The following is a 20414-nucleotide window of genomic DNA, read 5'->3' as shown; positions in this document are numbered from 1 at the left end:
TCATTTTTGTTCATTGATTTCATCTGTGTTAGTTACTCACCTGGTCTCATCAGCTCCTTATTTAGTTCAGTTCGTTCTGTTTGTGTCTTGGTGAGGTATTGTTCATTGACTCTATTAAGCTTTTTCTTAGCTTGTTTGTGAGAACCAGTTAGCCTTCAGTCCTAGTTTTGATTCACCTTCCTGTTTGCCTACCTGTGTATGACCATTGCCTGCCTGTGACCACGATTCCTGCCTTCCTTGAAGGAGAAATAAACACCTGCTGCGCTCTGCACGTGTATCTACACCTTTTTCTCCCTGAGCCACCTTTTTCTCCCTGAGCCTCCCTGAGCCAATCATGGAACTGTAGTCCTCGTGAACCATGTGCCAGGCTCCAGATTTAACCTGCTACGTGTGGTCTGAGTTTATAAATTATTCAAATACGCTACATGTTCTAAATTAATGTACAACATTAGTCTATTATGATCCACTAATGCTAGAAACCCTCAGGAACAATTTACAAGGAAGTAACAGAGGAAAGGAAGATAAATGGAATGGAATGATGCAAAAATAAATGTATGTACTGATGGTGGCTCCCAATAGTAGCTAATATTAAGAACAAATTCTTATTTACAATGGCGGCCTACACCGGCCAAACCCGGACGACACTGGGCCAATTGTGTGCCGCCCTATGGGACTCCCAATCACGGCCGGTTGTGATACAGCCTGGATTATAAAGAGCATACATCTACTCTGCAGGTTCAGCCCTACAGAAGTTTATAGTTTGGGTCTCCAAATTTCATCCATGCAAATTATGACGGCACACAATTATTATTAAACAGCACAGATATTTATGTCCTATTTCACTGTGGAAATGGGGCCGCAATACATGTCATGTTGATATGATTTTCAGTTTGCTTCCATATGGCTGGTTTCACATTTGTCTCCAGGGATCATAACAAAAAATTATCTAAAACAATTGCTATGTTTCCTTGCGGTAAAGGTGGTGCAATTATTAGGGAATTAAGTGAAGGTCAGAATATGGCGTATCTGTAATCACACCGCTGCCACTTCCTTTATTCGAGCTACAACTTCAAATGAATAGTGGGTGAATATTTTTAAGCTTACATTCACGGTCAGAATACACAGAGAGAAAAGTGCATAAAAAGGGAATTACGTTCCTTTTACGCATTCTTAACTCGGGTCAGAATCTTGGCCTTCATGAATAATGTGGCAATTGAACAAGTTTAGGAGACTAAACTGCTTGTTGTAACCCTAGATTGTAAATTGACATGGTGCTGCAAAAAATAACATAATTACAGTTGACGCAAAACAGAGCAGTACATCTGTCCCTTAAATGTACACAGAGGGCTAATATCAATAACATGAATGTCAATCTCTCCTGGGTCAAAGTAGAGGAGAGATTGACTAAATAATTTGTCTTTGTGAAAGGTGTTGAAAACTGTCTGTTCAAACAGCTAACACACAGCTCCGACACCCATACATACCCCACAAGACATGCTACCAGGGGTCTCTTCACAGTCCCCAAGTCCTGAACAGACTCACAGTACTAATAGAGCCATGACTACATCAAGTTTCTCAAGCGAGCAGTAAAATAAGATTTAAAAATAGATAAAACCACACCTCACGGCACAACGCAGACTGTGAAGAGACAGACACATGACCACAAACACATTTATATTGTAACTTTTTTATATTAGTGCAATACTGTAATAATGTCTAGTATGATGTATTGTTTTATTTATGATTTAGGCTGGACCCCAGGAAGAGAAGGATCCTAATAAATATTAAATACTAAATCTCTAACGAGTACGCTGAGAGTCAGGAAGCAAGTACTGGGAGTGAGTGTTTTAATAAATAAACAAAACAATAAACACGAAACACAAACAACTCACCAACATGAAACAGAGTCAGAAACAATAACGCCTGAGGAAGGAACCAAAGGGAGTGACATATATATATATATGAAAGGTAATCAGGGAAGTGATGGAGTCTAGGTGAGTCTGATGATGTGCAGATGCGTGTAACGATGGTGACAGGTGTGCGCCATAATGAGGAGGAATAGGCTTTGGGGGTGACCAGTGAAATATACCTGCTGGAGTGGGTGCTACGGGTAGGTGCTGCTATGGTGACCGGTGAGCTGAGATAAGGTGGGGCTTTACTTAGCAAAGACTAATAGGTGACCTGGAGCCAGTGGGTTTGATGACGAATATGAAGCGAGGGCCAGCCAACGAGAGCATACAGGTCGCAGTGGTGGGTAGTATATCCTGTTGGGGCTAGGGGGCAGTATTGAGAATTGTTAAAAAAATATGTGCCCATTTTTAACTGCCTCCTACACCAACTCAGAAGCTAGGATATGCATATTATTAACAGATTTGGATAGAAAACACTCTGAATTTTCTAAAACTGTTTGAATGGTGTCTAAGTATAACAAAACTCATATGGCAGGCAAAAACCTGAGAAAAATACAACCAGGAAATGAGAATCTTGTGGCTGTACTATATTCGAGTCATTGCTAATAGATCACACAGTGACAAAGGATTCATTTCGCACTTCCTACGGCTTCCACTAGATGTCAACGATCTTTATAAAGTTGTTTGAAGCATCTATGATGAACAGAGACCGGGACAACGAAGAGAAGTTGACGTCCCTGGGATGTCGTCACTTCATTATTGTGCGCACCTGCGCATGCATGTGAGGCGAGACATTTATCAAAAACGGTTTTCAAGACATAGGAGACACAGGAGAGGTCGGGTTGAAATATTACTGATGTTTCACGTTAAAAATTGCCCTAAAGATTGATGCTAAACAACGTTTGACATGTTTGAATGAACGTAAATAGATTTTTTTTTTTTTTAACTTTTCGTCGTGACTTTTTCCCCCCCCCCGCCCTACTTTTGAGGAGCCTACTGAACGCCTAACAACATGGAACAATTTGGAGTTATTTGGACATAAATTATGAACTTTGTCAAAAGAAACCACATTTGTTGTGGACCTGGGATTCCTGGAAGTGCCTTCTGATGGAGATAATCAAAGGTAAGGGATTATTAACAATAGTATTTTTGATATTAGATGGTGCTAACCTGTATATCCTAGCCTATTGTTCTTAGCATGTTCTTAGCATAGGACCCCGTTTATTGCAAAGTGTGATTTCCCAGTAAAGTTATTTTGAAGTCTGGCAATGCGGTAGCATTTACGAGATGTTAATCTATAATTCTTTGAATGACAATATTATAATTGACCAATGTTTTCGAATAGTACTTTTGTAAATTGTAACCTGATTTACCGGAAGCATTTGAGGGAGAAAAAAAATTCTGCCACTGTAAAATGCTGTTTTTGGATATAAATATGAACTTGATGGAACAAAAATGCATGTATTGTATAACATAATGTCCTAGGAGTGTCATCTGAGGAAGATTGTCAAAGGTTAGTGCATCATTTTAGCTGGTTTTCTGCTTTTGGTGACGCCTGTCCTTGAATTGAAAATGGATGTTTGTACTTTTTTGGCTATGTACTGTCTTAACGTAATCTAACTTTATGCTTTCGCCGTAAAGCCTCTTTGAAAATCGAACAATGTGGTTAGATTAAGGAGATGTTTATCTTTTAAATGGTGTAAAATAGTTGATTGTTTGAGAAATTGAAATTATTAGATTTTTGATGTTTTGAATTTCCCGCCTTGCTAGCAATCCCAACTGGGGGATTAAGGCTACCCCCTAGCCCCAACAGGATATGGGGCTTTAGTGACAAAACGGATGGCACTGTGATAGACTGCATCCAATTTGCTGAATAGAGTGTTGAAGGCTATTTTATAAATGACATCGCTGAAGTCAAGGATTGGTTGGATAGTCAGTTTTACGAGTGAAGGATGCTGTGTTGCGAAATAGGAAGCCGATTATAGATTTAATTTTGGATTGGAGATGCTTAATGTGAGTCTGGAAGGAGATTTACAGTCTAGCCAGACACCTAGGTATTTGTAATTGTCCACATATTCTAAGTCAGAACCGTCCAGAGTAGTGATGCTGGACGGGCGGGCAGGTGCGGGCAGTGATCGGTTGAAGAGCATGCATTTAGTTTTACTAGCTTTTAAGAGCAGTTGTAGGCCACGGAAGAGAGTTGTATGGCATTGAAGCTCGTCTGGAGGTTAGTTAACACGATGTCCAAAGAAGGGCCAGCTGTATACAGAATGGTGTCGTCTGCATAGAGGTGGATCAGAGAATCACCAGCAGCAAGAGCGATATCATTGATGTATACAGAGAAAAGAGTCGGCCCGAGAATTTGACCCTGTGGCACCCCCATAGAGACTGCCAGAGGTCCGGACAACAGGCTCTCTGATTTGACACACTGAACTCTGTCTGAGAAGTAGTTGGTGAACCAGGCGAGGCAGTCATTTGAGAAACCAAGGCTGTTGAGTCTGTCGATAAGAATGTTGTGCTTGACAGAGTCGAAAGCCTTGGCCAGGTCGATGAATACGACTGCACAGTACTGTCTTTTATCGATGGCGGTTATGATATCGTTTAGGACCTTGAGCGTGGCTGAGGTGCACCCATGACCAGCTCGGAAACCAGATTGCAGAGTGGAGAAGGTACTGTGGGATTTTGAAATGGTCGGTGATCTGTTTGTTCACTTGGCTTTCGAAGACCATAGAAGGCAGGGTAGGATAGATATAGGTCTGTAACAGTTTGGGTCTAGAGTGACTCCCCCTTTGAAGAGGGGGATGACCGCGGCAGCTTTCCAATCTTTGGGGATCTCAGACAATACGAAAGAGGTTGAACAGGCTAGTAATAGGGGTTGCAACAATTGCGGCGGATAATTTTTGAAAGAGAGGGTCCAGATTGTCTAGCCCAGATGATTTGTAGGGGTCCAGATTTTGCAACTCTTTCAGAACATCAGCTATCTGGATTTGGGTGAAGGAGAAATGGGGGAGGTTTGGGCAAGTTGCTGTGGGGGGTGCAGGGCTGTTGACCGAGGTAGGGGTAGCCAGGTGGAAATCATGGCCAGCCGTAGAAAAATGCTCAATTATCGCGGCTTTATCGGTGGTGACAGTGTTTCCTAGCCTCAGTGAAGTGGGCAGCTGGGAGGAGGTGCTCTTATTCTCCATGGTGGCTGGAGTCTTTGACAATTTTTTGGGCCTTCCTCTGATACCGTCTGGTATACAGGTCCTGGATGGCAGGGAGCTCGGCCCCAGCGCCTTGCAATCAGATGCCAATTAGTTGCCATACCAAACGCAATGCAGCCAGTCAAGATTTTCTCAGTGGTGCAGCTGTAGAACTTTTTGAGGATCTGATGGCCCATGCCGAATCTTTTCAGCATCCTGAGGGGAAAGAGGCCTTATGATGCATTCACGACTGTTAATTCCTTAGTGATATGGACACTGAGGAACTTGAAGCTCTCGACCCGCTCTGTGCTTGGGCCTCCTTTTCCTGTAGTCCATGATCAGCTCCTTTGTCTTGCTGACGTTGAGGGAGAGGTTGTTGTCCTGGCACCATACTGCCAGGTCACTGACTTCCTCCCTATAGGCTGTCTCATCGTCATCAGTGATCAGGCCAACCACCGTTGTGTCATCAACAAACTTAATGTTGATGTTGGCGTTCTTGGGCACAGGGACTATGGTGGTCTGCTTGAAACATGTAGGTATTACAAACTGGGTCAGGGAGAGGTTGAAAATGTCAGTGAAGACACTTGCCAGCTGGTCAGCGCATGCTCTGAGTACGCATCCTAGTAATCCGGCCTTGTGAATGTTAACCTGTTTATAACTCTTACTCACATCGGCTATGGAGAGCGAGATCACATAGTTGTCCGGAACATCTGTTGCTCTCTTGAAAGTGTTACTTGCCTAAAAGCAAGCATAGAAGGCATTTATCTAGTCTGGTAGGCTTGCATTACTAGGCAGTTCGCAGCTGGGTTCTCCTTTTGTAATGCGTGATAGTTTGCAAGCCCTGCCACATCCGTCGAGAGTCAGAGCCAGTGTAGTAGGATTCGATCTTAGTCCTTTATTGATGTTTTGATGGTTTGATAGTTCGTTGGAGGTCATAGAGTAATTTCTTGTAAACTTAGTGTCCCACTCCTTGAAAGCGGCAGCTCAGTGCGGATGGTTACTCTGGGGACGACATCATCAATGCACTTAGTAATGAAGCCAGTGATTGATGTGGTAAACATCAGTCACCTGGAACATATTCCATTCTGTGCTAGCAAAACAGTCCTGTAGCTTAGCATCCGCTTCTTCGGACAACTTACATATTGAGTGAGTCACTTGTACTTCCTATTTTAGTTTTTGCTTGTAAGCAGGAATCAGGAGGACAGAGTCAGATTTGCAAAATGGAGGGGTGAGGGAGATCTTTCTATGTGTGGAGTAAAGGTGGAGTAAAGGTTTAAAGCTTTTGATAAAGCTAACATAAGTGTATGTGGCTGATGGAAGCAGTAATAAATATTATGTTGCAATCTTCAATTGGCTCCTCTTTACTATATTAAGAGGCTTGAAAAAGTATTGTAGTGATATAATAATGCTTACTTCATTGAGAATGTACACTACCGTTCAAAAGTTTGGGGTCACTTAGAAATGTCCATGTTTTTGAAAGAAAAGCTAATTTTTGGCAATTAAAATAACATCAAATTGATCAGAAATACAGTGTAGACATTGTTAACATTGTAAATGACTATTGTAGCTGGAAACGGAAGATTTATTTTATGGAATATCTACATAAGCCCAATATCAGCAACCATCACTCCTGTGTTCCAATGGCACATTGTGTTAGCTGATCCTAGCTAAGTTTATCATTTTAAAAGGCTAATTGATCATTAGGAAACCATTTTGCAATTATGTTAGCACAGCTGAAAACGGTTGTGCTAATTAAAGAAGCAATAAAACTGGCCTTCTTTAGACTAGTTCGACGAATATCTGGAGCATCTGCAGTTGTGGTTTCGATTACAGGCTCAAAATGGCCATAAACAAAGACTTTCTTCTGAAACTCGTCAGTCTAGTCGTGTTCTGAGAAATGAAGGCTATTCCATGTTAGAAATTACCAAGAAATTGAAGATCTTGTACAATGCTGTGTACTACTAACTTCACAGAACAATGCAAACTGGCTCTAACCAGAATATAAAGAGGAGTGGGAGGCCCCGGTGCACAACTGAGCAAGAGGACAAGTACATTAGTGTCTAGTTTGAGAAACAGATGCCTCACAAGTCCTCAACTAGCAGCTTCATTAAATAATACCCGCAAAACACCAGTCTCAACGTCAACAGTGAAGAGGCGACACCGGGATGCTGGCCTTCTAGGCAGAGTTGCAAAGAAAAAGCCATATCTCAGACTGGCCAATAGAAAGAAAATATTAAGATTTGCAAAAGAACACAGACACTGGACAGAGGAACTCTGCCTAGAAGGCCAGCATCCCGGAGTCGCCTCTTCACTGTGGACATTGAGGGTATTATTTAATGAAGCTGCCAGTTGAGGACTTGTGAGGCGTCTATTTCACAAACTAAAGATGATATCATGTAATAACCTGAATGTTGGCAGCAGCTAATGGTGATCCTTAATAAATACAATACAAAACATTTTGGGAAGGTGTTCTACTATGTTTGCGTTGTTGTGGAGTTCTGAGTGACAGTAACCCTGAACATCCAGTTATTCTCTAGAGTTCCATCCATAATACACTACATTATCAAAAGTATGTGGACATCTGCTTGTTGAACATCTCATTCCAAAATCATGGGCATTAATATGGAGTTGGTCCCCCATTGCTGCTATAACAGCCGTCACTTTACTGGGGGACTTGCTTCCATTCAGCCACAAGAACATTAGTGAGATCGAGCACTGATGTTGGGTGATTAGGCCTGGCTCGTAGACTGCGTTCCAGTTCATCCCAAAGGTGTTTGATTGGGTTGAGGTCAGGGCTCTGTGCAGGCCAGTCAAGTTCTTCCACACTGATCTCGACAAACCATTTCTGTATGGACCTCCCTTTTTGCACTGGCATATTGTCATGCTGAAACAGGAAAGGGCCTTCCCCAAACTGTTGCCACAAAATTGGAAGCACAGAATCGTCTAGAGTATGTCATTGAATGCTGTAGCTTTAAGATTTCGCTTTATTGAAACTAAGGGGCCTAGACCTAACCATGAAAGACAGCCCCATACCATTATTCCACTCTTCCACCACTCTTCCACCAAACTTTACAGTTGGCACTATGCATTGGGGCAGGTAGCGTTCTCCTGGCATCCGCCAAACCCAGATTTGTCCGTCAGACTACCAGCTGGTGAAGCGTGATTCATCACTCCAGAGAGCACGTTTCCACTGCTCCATTGACGTGAGCTTTACACCACTCCAGCCGTAGTGTATACTGTCCTTTTACCAGCCACAAGTACTGATGTACTGACTGAGTAGTGGTGGTACAGTAGATTGGAGAAGAAAAACAATTGACAGATTAGCTGGGCTCTCTAACCCTGTTCCTGGAGAGCTAGCATCATGTAGGTTTTTGCTTCAACCCAAATTTGGCACACCTGATTCTAATAATTAGCTGGTTGATAAGCTAAATAAGGTTATTTATAACTGGGGTTGGAGCAAAAACCTACTGAAGGGTAGCTCTCCGGGAATAGGGTTGGAGAGCCCTGGATTAGAGTAATTTAGCATGCTGTATGAGATAGGGAGTGGAATGAACTTGCCCCTAAATGCTGATCTTGGGTCAGTTTTGCATTTCGCCCACTAATGTTTAAGGTTAGGATTGGGGAATGGGGATGCCGATCCTATATCTTTGTATAGGGGAAATTTCACCCTGGCATGCATGATAAGTGTATAAATATAATGCTCCTAGAATGCCCTGTTTGCCCCGTAAAGAGGAGTGTTGAATGGAAAAAATGAACACACCCCTTTACCCTAGTTATCTCCAGAACATTTCTCCCCACCAATGACTTTTATTGTTTTATTAACTCTGCTCTGGCTCTGATTAGTGGCCAATAATATTTTTAACAGCTCATGTTGATTTCATAAAAAATAGAAAATGTACTGCATACTGTTTTTGATCCATGTTATAGATGATGCTTTTGCCTGTGGAAAATGTACAGTCACAAAACACACGCTCGCATGCACGTGCGTACACACAGACACAGCTGGTTGTTATTAGCATTATGTTTTATCTAGCTGGATAAGTACATCTCACCCGAGTGTGTAGATTTTTGTCACTCTTGTTCATTTCTGGCAACGCACGCACGCACGCACGCACACACGCACACACGCACACACGCACACACGCACACACGCACACACGCACACAGATGGTGCTCTTCTCTATTATGGTTTTCTGTAATTGTAATTCTCCCTGCAGGTACTCTGGCATAAAACAATAACTCAGCCATCAGTGTGAGGGAGGGAGGGAGGGCTCGTGTTGTGTGTGTGTGTTCATTTTACTTCTTGGTCGAGCCCACATAAGGCTACTCATTCCTTGGGAACTGCAGTGTCTGCTTGCGCTTTGTTCTTTCTTTCAAATTAGCAACTGGTTTAGACCTGGGAAATCAAGTGTGTGTGTCGAATCAAATTTTATTGGTCACATACACATGGTTAGCAGATGCTATTGCTAGTGTAGCGAAATGCTTGTGCTTCTAGTTCTGACAGTCAAGCAATATCTAACGTGTAATCTAACAATTCCACAACAACTACCTAATACACATATAAGTAAAGGAATGGAATAAGAATATATACATATAAATATATGTATGAGCAATGACAGCGGCATAGGTAAGATGCAATAGATGGCATAAAATACAATATATACAAATGAGATGAGTAATGCAAGATATGTAAACATTATTAAAGTGGCATTATTAAAGTGACTAGTGATCCATTTATTAATGTGGCCAATGATTTCAAGTCTGTATGTAGGCAGCAGCCTCTCTGTGTTAGTGATGGCTGTTTAACAGTCTGAAGGCCTTGAGATAGAAGCTGTTTTTCAGTCTCTCGGTCCCAGCTTTGTGACCTCGCCTTCTGAATGGATGGTAGCGGGGTGAACAGGCAGTGGCTTGGGTGTTTGTTGTCCTTGATGATCTTTTTGGCCTTCCTGTGACATTGGGTGCTGTAGGTGTCCTGGAGGGCAAGTAGTTTGCCCCCGGTGATGCGTTGTGCAGACCGCACCACCCTCTGGAGAGCCTTGTGGTTGTGGGTGGTGCAGTTGCCGTACCAGGCGGTGATGCAGCCTGACAGGATGCTCTCAATTGTGCATCTGTAAAGGTTTGTGAGGGTTTTAGGTGACAAGTCAAATTTCTTCAGTCTCCTGAGGTTGAAGAGGCACTGTTGCGCCTTCTTCACCACACTGTCTGTGTGGGTGGACCATTTCAGTTTGTTCGTGATGTGTACACCGAGGATATTAAAACTTTCCACCTTCCCCACTGCTTTTCGTCGATGTGGACGGGACAGCAGTTTCCTGAAGTCCACGATCATCTTTGTTTTGTTGACGTTGAGTGAGGGGCTGTTTTGCTGACACCACACTCCGAGTGCCCTCACCTCCTCCCTGTAGGCTGTCTCGTCATTGTTTGTAATCAAGCCTACTACTGTTGTGTCGTCTGCAAACTTGATGATGAGTTGGAGGCGTGCATGGCCACGCAGTCGTGGGTGAACAGGGAGTGCAGGAGGGGGCTGAGCACGCACCCGTGTGGGGCCCCAGTCTTGAGCATCAGGGAAGTGAAGTTGTTGTTTCCTATCTTCACCACCTGGGGGCGACCCGTCAGGAAGTCCAGGACCCAATTGCACAGGGCGGGGTTGATACACAGGGCCTCTAGCTATATGATGAGCTTGGAGGGTACTATGGTGTTGAATGCTGAGCTATAGTCAATGAACAACATTCTTACATAGGTATTCCTCTTGTCCAGATGGGATAGGGCAGTGTGCAGTGTATCGTCTGTGGACCTATTGGGGAGGTAAGCAAATTGAAGTGGGTTTAGGGTGACAGGTAAGGTGGAGGTGATATGATCCTTGAGTAGCCTCTCAAAGCACTTCATGATGACAGAAGTGAGTGCTACGGGGCGATTGTCATTTAGTTCAGTTACCTTTTCCTTCTTCGGGACATGAACAATGGTGGCCATTTTGAAGCATGTGGGGACAGCAGACTGGGACAGGGAGAGATTAAATATGTTTATGAACACACAAGCCAGCTGGTCTGTGTATGCTCTGAGGATGCGGCTAGGAATGCTGTCTGGGCCGGCAGCCTTGTGAAGGTTAACATGTTTAAATGTCTTACTCACGTCGGCCACGGAGAAAGAGAGCCCCCACAGTCCTTGGTAGCGGGCCGCATCGGTGGCACTGTATTATCCACAAAGCGGGCAAAGAAGGTGTTTAGTTTGTCTGGAAGCAAGACTTCGGTGTTCGTGACGTGGCTGTAGTCCGTGATTGTCTGTAGACCCTGCCGCATACGTCTCGTGTCTGAGCCGTTGAATTGCGTCTCCACTTTGTCTCTATACTGACATTTCGCTTGTTTTATTGCCTTGCAGAGGGAATAACTACACTGTTTGTATTCGGCCATATTCCCAGTCACCTTGCCATGGTTAAATGCGGTGGTTCACATTTTCAGTTTTGCGCGAATGCTGCCATCTATCCACGGTTTCTGGTTAGGGTAGGTTTTAATACTCACAGTGGGAACAAAATATCCTATGCACTTCCTTATAAATTCCCTCACCGAATCAGCGTATACGTCGATATTATTCTCTGAGGCTACCCTTGTGTGTGTAGGCCTATGTGACCTACCAGACTGAGAGCGAAAACACATGCAATGAAGCAGGTGTAGATGAGACGGGCTGTGTCCCCCCAGGTCTCATCTTCTCCAATGTTTAAACCAGACTCTACTGAACCACCAGGCCAGGCCCAGGGATGGACTGGGACCAGAAAATGGCCCAGGAATTTCTAACATACTATCCCATTTTTGTCCAGACGCTTGAGCTACAACATAGTAATAATGGACTGACGTTTCTCTTTGCTTATTTGAGCTGTTCTTTCCATAATATGGACTTGGTCTTTTAACAAATAGGGCTATTTTATGTATACCCCCTACCTTGTCACAACTGATTGGCTCAAATGCATTAAGAAGGAATGAAATTCCACAAATTAACTTTTAAGAAGGCACACCTTAATTAGTTAATTGAAATGCATTCCTGGTGACTACCTCATGAAGTTGGTTGAGAGAATGCCAAGAGTGTGCAAAGCTGTCATCAAGGCAAAGGGTGGCCTTTTTTAAATATATTTTGATTTGTTTAACACTTTTTTGGTTACTACATGATTCCATATGTGTTATTTCATAGTTTTGATGTCAAATTGAATTAGTCACATTGTCACAGTATCCACAGAAAATGGTGCCCCTCCTCGGCCGGGCGGCGCTCGGCGGTCTACTAGCTTCCACCTGTCTACGTTCTTGTTCGTTGTGTTTTGTCTGTTTAAGTCCGCACCTGTTTCCGTTTCTGTAATTAGTGGGGGGGTATTTAGTTTGTTCCTTGTGGTTTGTGTTTTGTGCGGGATTGTTTATTCGTCAGCGGGCAGGTCTGTGAACGTTTGTGTTTTTTGCACATTTTTGTCCAGCGGCTTTTCTCTAGAGGAATGTTATATTTGCCGGGCTGCGCCCCGTGCGTATCTTTGTTTTCTCGGGGTTAACTGTGTTCCCGGGTGGTCTCTGGGCACACCCTATGCCCTTGTGTTACGCCGAGTGTTTTTTTTTCCGGTGAAATAAATATACCGTTTTACGGCACAACTGGACTACGTCTCCTGCGTTTGACTCTGCCTTTTCCTCCTGCCTTACGGAACCGCGACACACATGCGCTGAATACAACAGGTGAAGACCTTACAGTGAAATGCTTACTTACAAGCCCCTAACCAACAATGCAGTTTAAAGAATACGAATAAGAAATAAAAGTAACAAGTAGTTAAAGAGCAGCAGTAAAATAACAATAGCGAGACTTTATAGAGGGGGTACCGGTACAGAGTCAATGTGTGGGGGCACCAGTGGGGGCACCCACTCAGTCTGTCTTTCCAGGCCTCCTGGTAGTTTGACATGAGATGGTAGTTTGACATCAAATTGTGAGCATTTCTTTTGGGAAAAAATATTATGGGTGATGTTTTAGTCACTCCAAAAGCTATTTTACATGGGAATCAGAATGACTGTTCGGGATCTTAAAGGCTTTTATAAGCCAAATAATGATCATCCTGTGCAAAAACACTGATTTAGACCAGCACACTAGCCTAAAGATGGACCAGCCTGAACTGCCCGTGGCGTTTCTGTACTGAGGACAGAGAAGAGATGGCTAATGTGTGTTTATGCCCAAACTCCTTTTATGTTATGCAACATAGCATAAGAAATTGGAATGTCACATTCTTACTTTCTGTTACATACCGTTGCTTTGCTGGAAGATGACTTATTGAAACGCATTGTCTGCACAATTTACATTGTAATCTGTATTAGTTGTTTCTGTGACTTCTGTATGTTTTTGAAGTGTATCCATGGTGCAACTAATATCACGTGAGACATCATCTTTAATATATATTTTTTTATGGGCCGTGCTTTGTGTGGGTGTCCTCTCCTCTCCTCATCACTTTTCTGATATAAAGGTACTCAAAGTAAAAGATGGATAGTAGAGGGATGGATAGTCAAGAGGTAAACGAACGGAAATATAAAACACTGTGAAACACAGCACATGCAGGCGCTGAATATCTTGTTGCCATGGAAATTGTTTTGTTAGGCGATGTGACACAGTTAGGAAATGTGCACAGCACTCCGTTAAGATATTATATACTGTATGTAGGATAGCTCTCTCACTCAATACCCATCTGTCTCTCTGTATCTCTCTCACTTGCACTTTCTCTATAACTCTTTCCATCTCTTTCTCTATATTTTTTTATTTTTCTCTTTCTTTGTCTCTTGTGTCTCTTCCTTTCTTGTTCTCATTATTTCTCTTCCTCTTTTTCTTCCTCTTTATCAGTCCTCTCCCTATAAGCAAGGCAGTATGACAGCACAGATCATGGTTGATGGAGAACACTATACAGGCTTTATTTAAAGGCTTATATGAAGGTGACATGAAAACAGAGCATGGATAGATGTTCCCTTGATTCTGTTCGGTTTCATTCCCCCCTGTACCACTAACGGAGGGGAATAGGGAGAGAGAGACAGAGAGAAGGGTGAGCGTTAAGAATTTTGAAGAGGAGCAAATTGGAGAAGATGAGAGGAGAGCGGCAAAGAGAAGGAAGAGGACAGCTGGAGTGGGTGGAAAGGTGGAGTGCAAAGAGAGGAGGAGGAGGAGAGTGAGGGAGAGGTGGAGGTGTGTGAGATGAAGTGGGAGTAGAGAAGGAGAATATGGGACCATTAATCTGGTGAGCACCTTTGGAGCTCTGCCCAAGCAAGGCATTTGATTGGTTTGACATGTTGCAAGGCGTCACTGATTTACACTAGGTTCCGACCCCTCCAGCTGATTTCTGTCATGGAACTTCCCCAGGCTTCCCGTTTTAGGGAAGCCTGGTTCACGTCCAGGCTAAGAAGGCAGATACATAGGAAAATTCAGCAAGGATAATGGGAGGGAGAGGGAAGTGGGAGTGAGAGTGAGAGAAAGTGTGAAAGAAAAGAGCAGGCTGGCTGATGTTGATGATCATAGGCTATGTAAGTGTAATATATTGTTTTCTCAGCCAGCAGACTCTCTCCATGGATAGGGCACTGGTCAAAAATAGTGCACTATAAAGGGAATAGGTTGCTGTTTGGGATGCAAACTCCATTCTTTGGCTCAATTCATGCCTGCAGTGTGTGTCCCTGTTACAGCCTGTTTGTGTCAGGAGGACACACTTGCAGTCTAAACATACACACACAATCTTTCTGGGTGTTTGTTTGTGTACAGACAAACCATATGCGCGCGCGTGCGCAAGTGTGTGTGTATTTGACGTGTGAGGCCAAAGCTGATGGTTACTCTTTTGACCCCTGGCTCTACTGTTGCTGAGCCCAAGCCTGTCTTTTGTGTGTGTGTGCGTGTGTGTGTGTGTGTGGGTGCTTGTGCCAGCGCGTCCACACATATGTATGTCATTTACTTGTTTCCTCTCCTTCTATATGTTTAGCCTGTTCAGGAATGTTGAGGTGTGTTGGCACCTACAGTACCCCTCTCTCTTTCCCGCTCTTTCTCTCTCACTCTCTCTCTTCTTGCAGCACTACTTCCTGATCGTGTTTGGCCATGATGGACAGAAGCCTCTGGAGCTACGGACTGAGGAGGAGAATGAATGTGATGAATGGGTGGAGGCCATCCAACAGGCCAGGTACTGTGTGTGTTCGAGAGAGAGACAGAGACCCTCCTGAGAGAAGGGAAAGGGATGGTTGTGTGTTGCTGTGTCTACATAACAACCAAGCCAGAGCCCAGTGGGTATACCTGTACATAGCCATGGGACCTGCCTGTTCTACATCTCTCATTCTTAACCCCCCTCCTGCTTACCTCTCAGAACCCAGGTGCCTTCACTCCCACTCAACCTTTTTCTTACTCCTCCCGCTCTTTCTCTCTCTATCAGGCCTCCTTCCACTGTTTGTCTCATTGCTCTCCCTCTCTTCTCTCTCCCTCATTGCCTCTGTGTATAGAGCCACAAAAATATTGTTTATTATACCTTTCCAGTCCTGTCAGATATACACAAGGACCTAGTGGTTTGGGGGCAGGGTCTATTCGGAAATTAGTATTTCTGTCCTCCAGGGTCCCTCGGTGACATCATCCCTGTGTGTCTGTCTCCTCAGCTACTCTGACATTATCATCGAGCGTGAGGTCTTGATGCAAAAGTACATCCACCTGGTCCAGATTGTGGAGACAGAGAAGGTGGCAGCCAACCAACTACGCACTCAATTGGAGGATCAGGATACAGAGATAGAGAGGCTCAAAGGAGAGGTGCTTGCAAGCACACTGGCACTTAAAACACACTACCTCTGTCTGTTCCTCTTTCTCTGTCTCTATCTCTTCTCTCTTTCTGTATTGTTTTGTATATGTCTCTTTCCTTCTCTGCCCTCTCTTCATCTTTAGCTCTGTCCTCTCTCTTCTCTTCTCCAACTCCATCTCTCTTTCTCTCCCTCTTTCATTATTAATCTTTCTCTCCTCCCCCTCTGTCATTGTCGAGCCTTCTCTCTCCTCCCCCTCTGTCATTGTCGAGCCTTCTCTCTCAGCCTTGATTTTAGACCACCACCTCTCGTCTCCTTGGTGACGGCATATGCATTCGCTTTATTGACATTTCTGCTCTGACAAGTTGCAAACACATACACACTGATCAGTCTCCAGTCAACACCAGTCAATGAGTGATGCAAAGAGGAACATACACGTTTGTGTAGAGTTAACTTCTCGCTAAGCTGAGGGAAAGGTCTTTAGCGGTTCATTTGGGGGTGATAAATGCAGCGTTAATAATGCAGCACACATACACCCATGCTCACACACACACACACACACACACACACACACACACACACACACACACACACACACACACACACACACACACACACACACACACACACACTGTGACAATGTGTTGGCTAGTGATAATTAGATGAACAGTCCTAATTGTTCCTGGAGTAAACAGTCAGTGAGACCTGGATGGATGAGATCGATGTCAGACAGTTGGTAGAAGGAAATTAAAACTACAGTGTGTGTGTGTGTGTGCGTCCAACATTGTGCAGTGATTTGATTTGAGAAACTGGATGTTGACTTCCCACTGAGCATTTCACTGAGTTTTGTGTTTGGTAATCATGAATCTACAGGGTCCAACCTAACGCTAGTTTTAAATTAGGTCGACCGAATATGATTTTTCAATGCCGATACCGATTATTGGAGGACCCCCCCAAAAAAGCCGATACCGATTAATCGGACGATTTTTATATATATATTTGTAATAATGACAATTACAACAATATTGAATGAACACTTTTATTTTAACTTAATATAATACATCAATAAAATCTATTTAGTCTCAAATAAATCATTTGGTTAAAATAATGCAAAAATAAAGTGTTGGAGAAGAAAGTAAAAGTACAATATTTGCCATGTAAAAAAGCTAACGTTTAAGTTCCTTGCTCAGAACATGAGAACGTATGAAAGCTGGTGGTTCCTTTTATAACATGAGTCTTCAATATTCCCAGGTAAGAAGTTTTAGGTTGTAGTTATTATAGGACTATTTCTCTCCATACCATTTGTATTTCATATACCTTTGACTATTGGATGTTCTTATAGGCACTATAGTATTGCCAGCCTAATCTCGGGAGTTGATAGGCTTGAAGTCATAAACAGCGTAATGCTTGAAGCACAGCGAAGATCTGCTGGCAAATGCAGGAAAGTGCTGTTTGAATGAATGCTTACGAGCCTGCTGCTGCTTACCACAGCTCAGACTGCTCTGTCAAATATCAAATCATAGACTTAATTATAATATCACACAGAAATACAAGCCTTAGGTCATTAACATGGTCAAATCCGGAAACCACCATTTCAAAAACAAAAAGTTTATTCTTTCAGTGAAATACGGAACCGTTCCGTATTTTATCTAACGGGTGGCATCCCTAAGTCTAAATATTGCTGTTACATTGCACAACCTTCAATGTTATGTCATAATTATGTACAATTCTGGCACATTAATTACAGTCTTTGTTAGGAAGAAATGGTCTTTACACAGTTCACAACGAGCCAGGCAGCCCAAACTGCTGCATATACCATTTTTACATTTACATTTTAGTCATTTAGCAGACGCTCTTATCCAGAGCGACTTACAGTAGTGAATGCATACATTTCATTTCATGCATTTTTCTGTACTGGACACCCGTGGGAATCGAACCCACAACCCTGGCGTTGCACATACCATGCTGGCGTTGCAAACACCATGCTCTACAAACTGAGCCACAGGGAAGGCCATACCCTGACTTTGCTTGCACAGAACACAAGAGAAGTGACACAATTTCCTGAGTTAAAAGAAATTAATGTTAGAAAGCAATATTAACTAAATATGCAGGATTAAAAATATACACTTGTGTATTGATTTTAAGAAAGGCATAGATGTTTATGGTTAGGTACACATTGGTGCAACGACAGTGCTTTTTTTCGCGAATGCGCTTGTTAAATCATCACCCGTTTGGCGAAGTAGGCTGTGATTCGATGATAAATTAACAGGCACCGCATCGATTATATGCATCGCAGGACAAGCTAGATAAACTAGTAATATCATCAACCATGTGTAGTAACCTGTTGGGGATAGGGGGCAGTATTTGCACGGCCGGATAAAAAACGTACCCGATTTAATCTGGTTACTACTCCTGCCCAGTAACTAGAATATGCATATAATTAGTAGATTGGGATAGAAAACACTCTAAAGTTTCTAAAATTGTTTGAATGGTGTCTGTGAGTATAACAGAACTCATATGGCAGTCAAAACCCTGAGACAAATCCTAACAGGAAGTGGAAATCTGATGTGTGGAATCACTTTCAAGCCTTTGCCATTGAAACACACAGGGACTTATTAATCATTTAGCACTTCCTAAGGCTTCCACTAGATGTCAACAGTCTTTACAAAGTGGTTTGAGTCTTCTATGGTAGAAACTGACCCAAAGAGAGGCTTGGAATGTTGGTCACAGGGGGAGGGCCATTACTACTATGACGTGGGCGCCCATGGGAACCCTTTTGTTCCGAAACATTTAGTAATGTAGTAAGACAATGCAATCGTCCGCCTTGAATGTTATTGAAGCTCTGGTTGAAAAGGCCCTAAAGATTTATGTTATACAACGTTTGACATGTTTGAACGAAAGTAAATATATTTTCTTTGCACATTCGTGACGACAAGTCCAGCGCGCCTCGTACATTATGAGTATCCATCGGAACGCCCTAACAAGAAGGAACTATTGGGACATAAATTATTAACTTTTTCGAACAAAACTACATTTGTTGTGGACCTGGGATTTCTGGAAGTGCCTTCTGATGAAGATAATCAAAGGTAAGGGAATATTTACAATAGTATATTTGATTTTAGATGGTTCCAAGATGGCGCTAACATGTATCGCCTAGCCTATTTTTCTGAGCATACCACGTCATTTATTGCAAAGTGTGATTTCCCAGTAAAGTTATTTTTAAATCTGGCAATGCGGTTGCATTCACGAGATGTTAATCTATAATTCTTTGAATGACAATATAAAATTTTAACAATGTTTTCGAATAGTAATTTTGTAAATTGTAGCGCTAATTCACCGGAAGCATTTGAGGGAAAATATTTTCTGAACGTCATGCGCCGATGTAAAATGCTGTTGTTATATATAAATATGAACTTTATTGAACAAAAAATGCATGTATTGTGTAACATCATGTCCTAGGAGTGTCATCTGATGAAGATTGTCAAAGGTTAGTGCTGCATTTAGCTGTGTTTTGGGTATTTGTGATGCATGCTAGTTGCTTTGAAAATGGCAGTGTGATTATTTTTGGCAGTGTACTCTCCTAACATAATCTAATGTTTTGCTTTTACTGTAAAGCCTTTTTGAAATCGGACAACGTGGTTCGATTCAGGAGAGGTGTATCTATAAAATGGTGTAAAATAGTCATATGTTTGAGAAATTGAAGTTATAGCATTTATGAGGTATTTGTATTTCGCGCGACGCGATTCCACTGGCTGTTGACTAGGGTGGAAGCGTCCCACGTTCCCAGACAGGTTAACTAGTGATTATGTTAAGATTGATTGTTTTTTCGAAGTTTAATGCTAGCTAGCAACTTAACTTGGCTCCTTGCTGCACTCGCATAACAGGTAGTCAGCCTGTCACGCAGTGTCCTCATGGAGTGCAATGTAATCGGCCATAATCGGTGTCTAAAAATGCAGATTACCGATTGTTCTGAAACCTTGAAATCGGCCCTAATTAATCGGCCATACCGATTAATTGGTCGACCTCTAGTTTTAATATTAACAGCTGTTACAAATGCTTATAGCTTTCCTTATAACACTGCCTGTATGTACAATACATGTACTGACTTTGATAGAAGGCAACATTCAAACAGCATTGGCTGGTTACAAAGCTCACAGGACAGGTCCACGAGTGGAACAGCCAATCATGACCTCTGCTAAGCGTGGTATTGCATGTCTATGTTTATATGCTTCATGTCATGTTTGTGAACAGCTAAAAGAACGTTACAAAGCCGAATCCATGCTTTTTGAGACTGGTCAAACTTTCTTTGGCTGACTGCATGGTTTTTATGTTGCATATTAATGCTGATTGACTGATTTCTATCAGCCATGTTAGGTTAGCATGTAAAGAAAAAGCAGAGCCTCACGTCTGGAACACATCGAACATTGATATTATGGAGCTGTGCAACCTATCAATCCTTTGCCAATGGTTTAGAGTGTGGCTGAAGGACAATCAGCCATGTATGTTTAAATATATGTACCATTTTTATGATGCCATTTTAAGTGCTTTTATATACCTGCCCAGGGACT

General features: G+C 42.7%; 1 protein-coding gene across 1 annotated transcript in view; it reads left to right on the top strand.

Moving 5' to 3' along the window:
* LOC115164089 (ras-specific guanine nucleotide-releasing factor 2) overlaps window positions 1–20414 on the top strand; it is a 182581-nt gene that overhangs the window by 23518 nt on the left and 138649 nt on the right. The window contains exons 2-3 of the mRNA XM_029716198.1: window positions 15142–15248; window positions 15712–15859. Coding sequence (XP_029572058.1) covers window positions 15142–15248; window positions 15712–15859 — 255 coding nt within the window. The remainder of the gene's footprint in view (window positions 1–15141; window positions 15249–15711; window positions 15860–20414) is intronic.

The sequence above is a fragment of the Salmo trutta genome, chromosome 27, assembly GCF_901001165.1.
Source record: "Salmo trutta chromosome 27, fSalTru1.1, whole genome shotgun sequence".
Taxonomy (NCBI): domain Eukaryota; kingdom Metazoa; phylum Chordata; class Actinopteri; order Salmoniformes; family Salmonidae; genus Salmo; species Salmo trutta.
The sequence above is the reverse complement of the archived record's forward strand: the minus strand, read 5'-3'. Positions and strand labels throughout refer to the sequence as shown.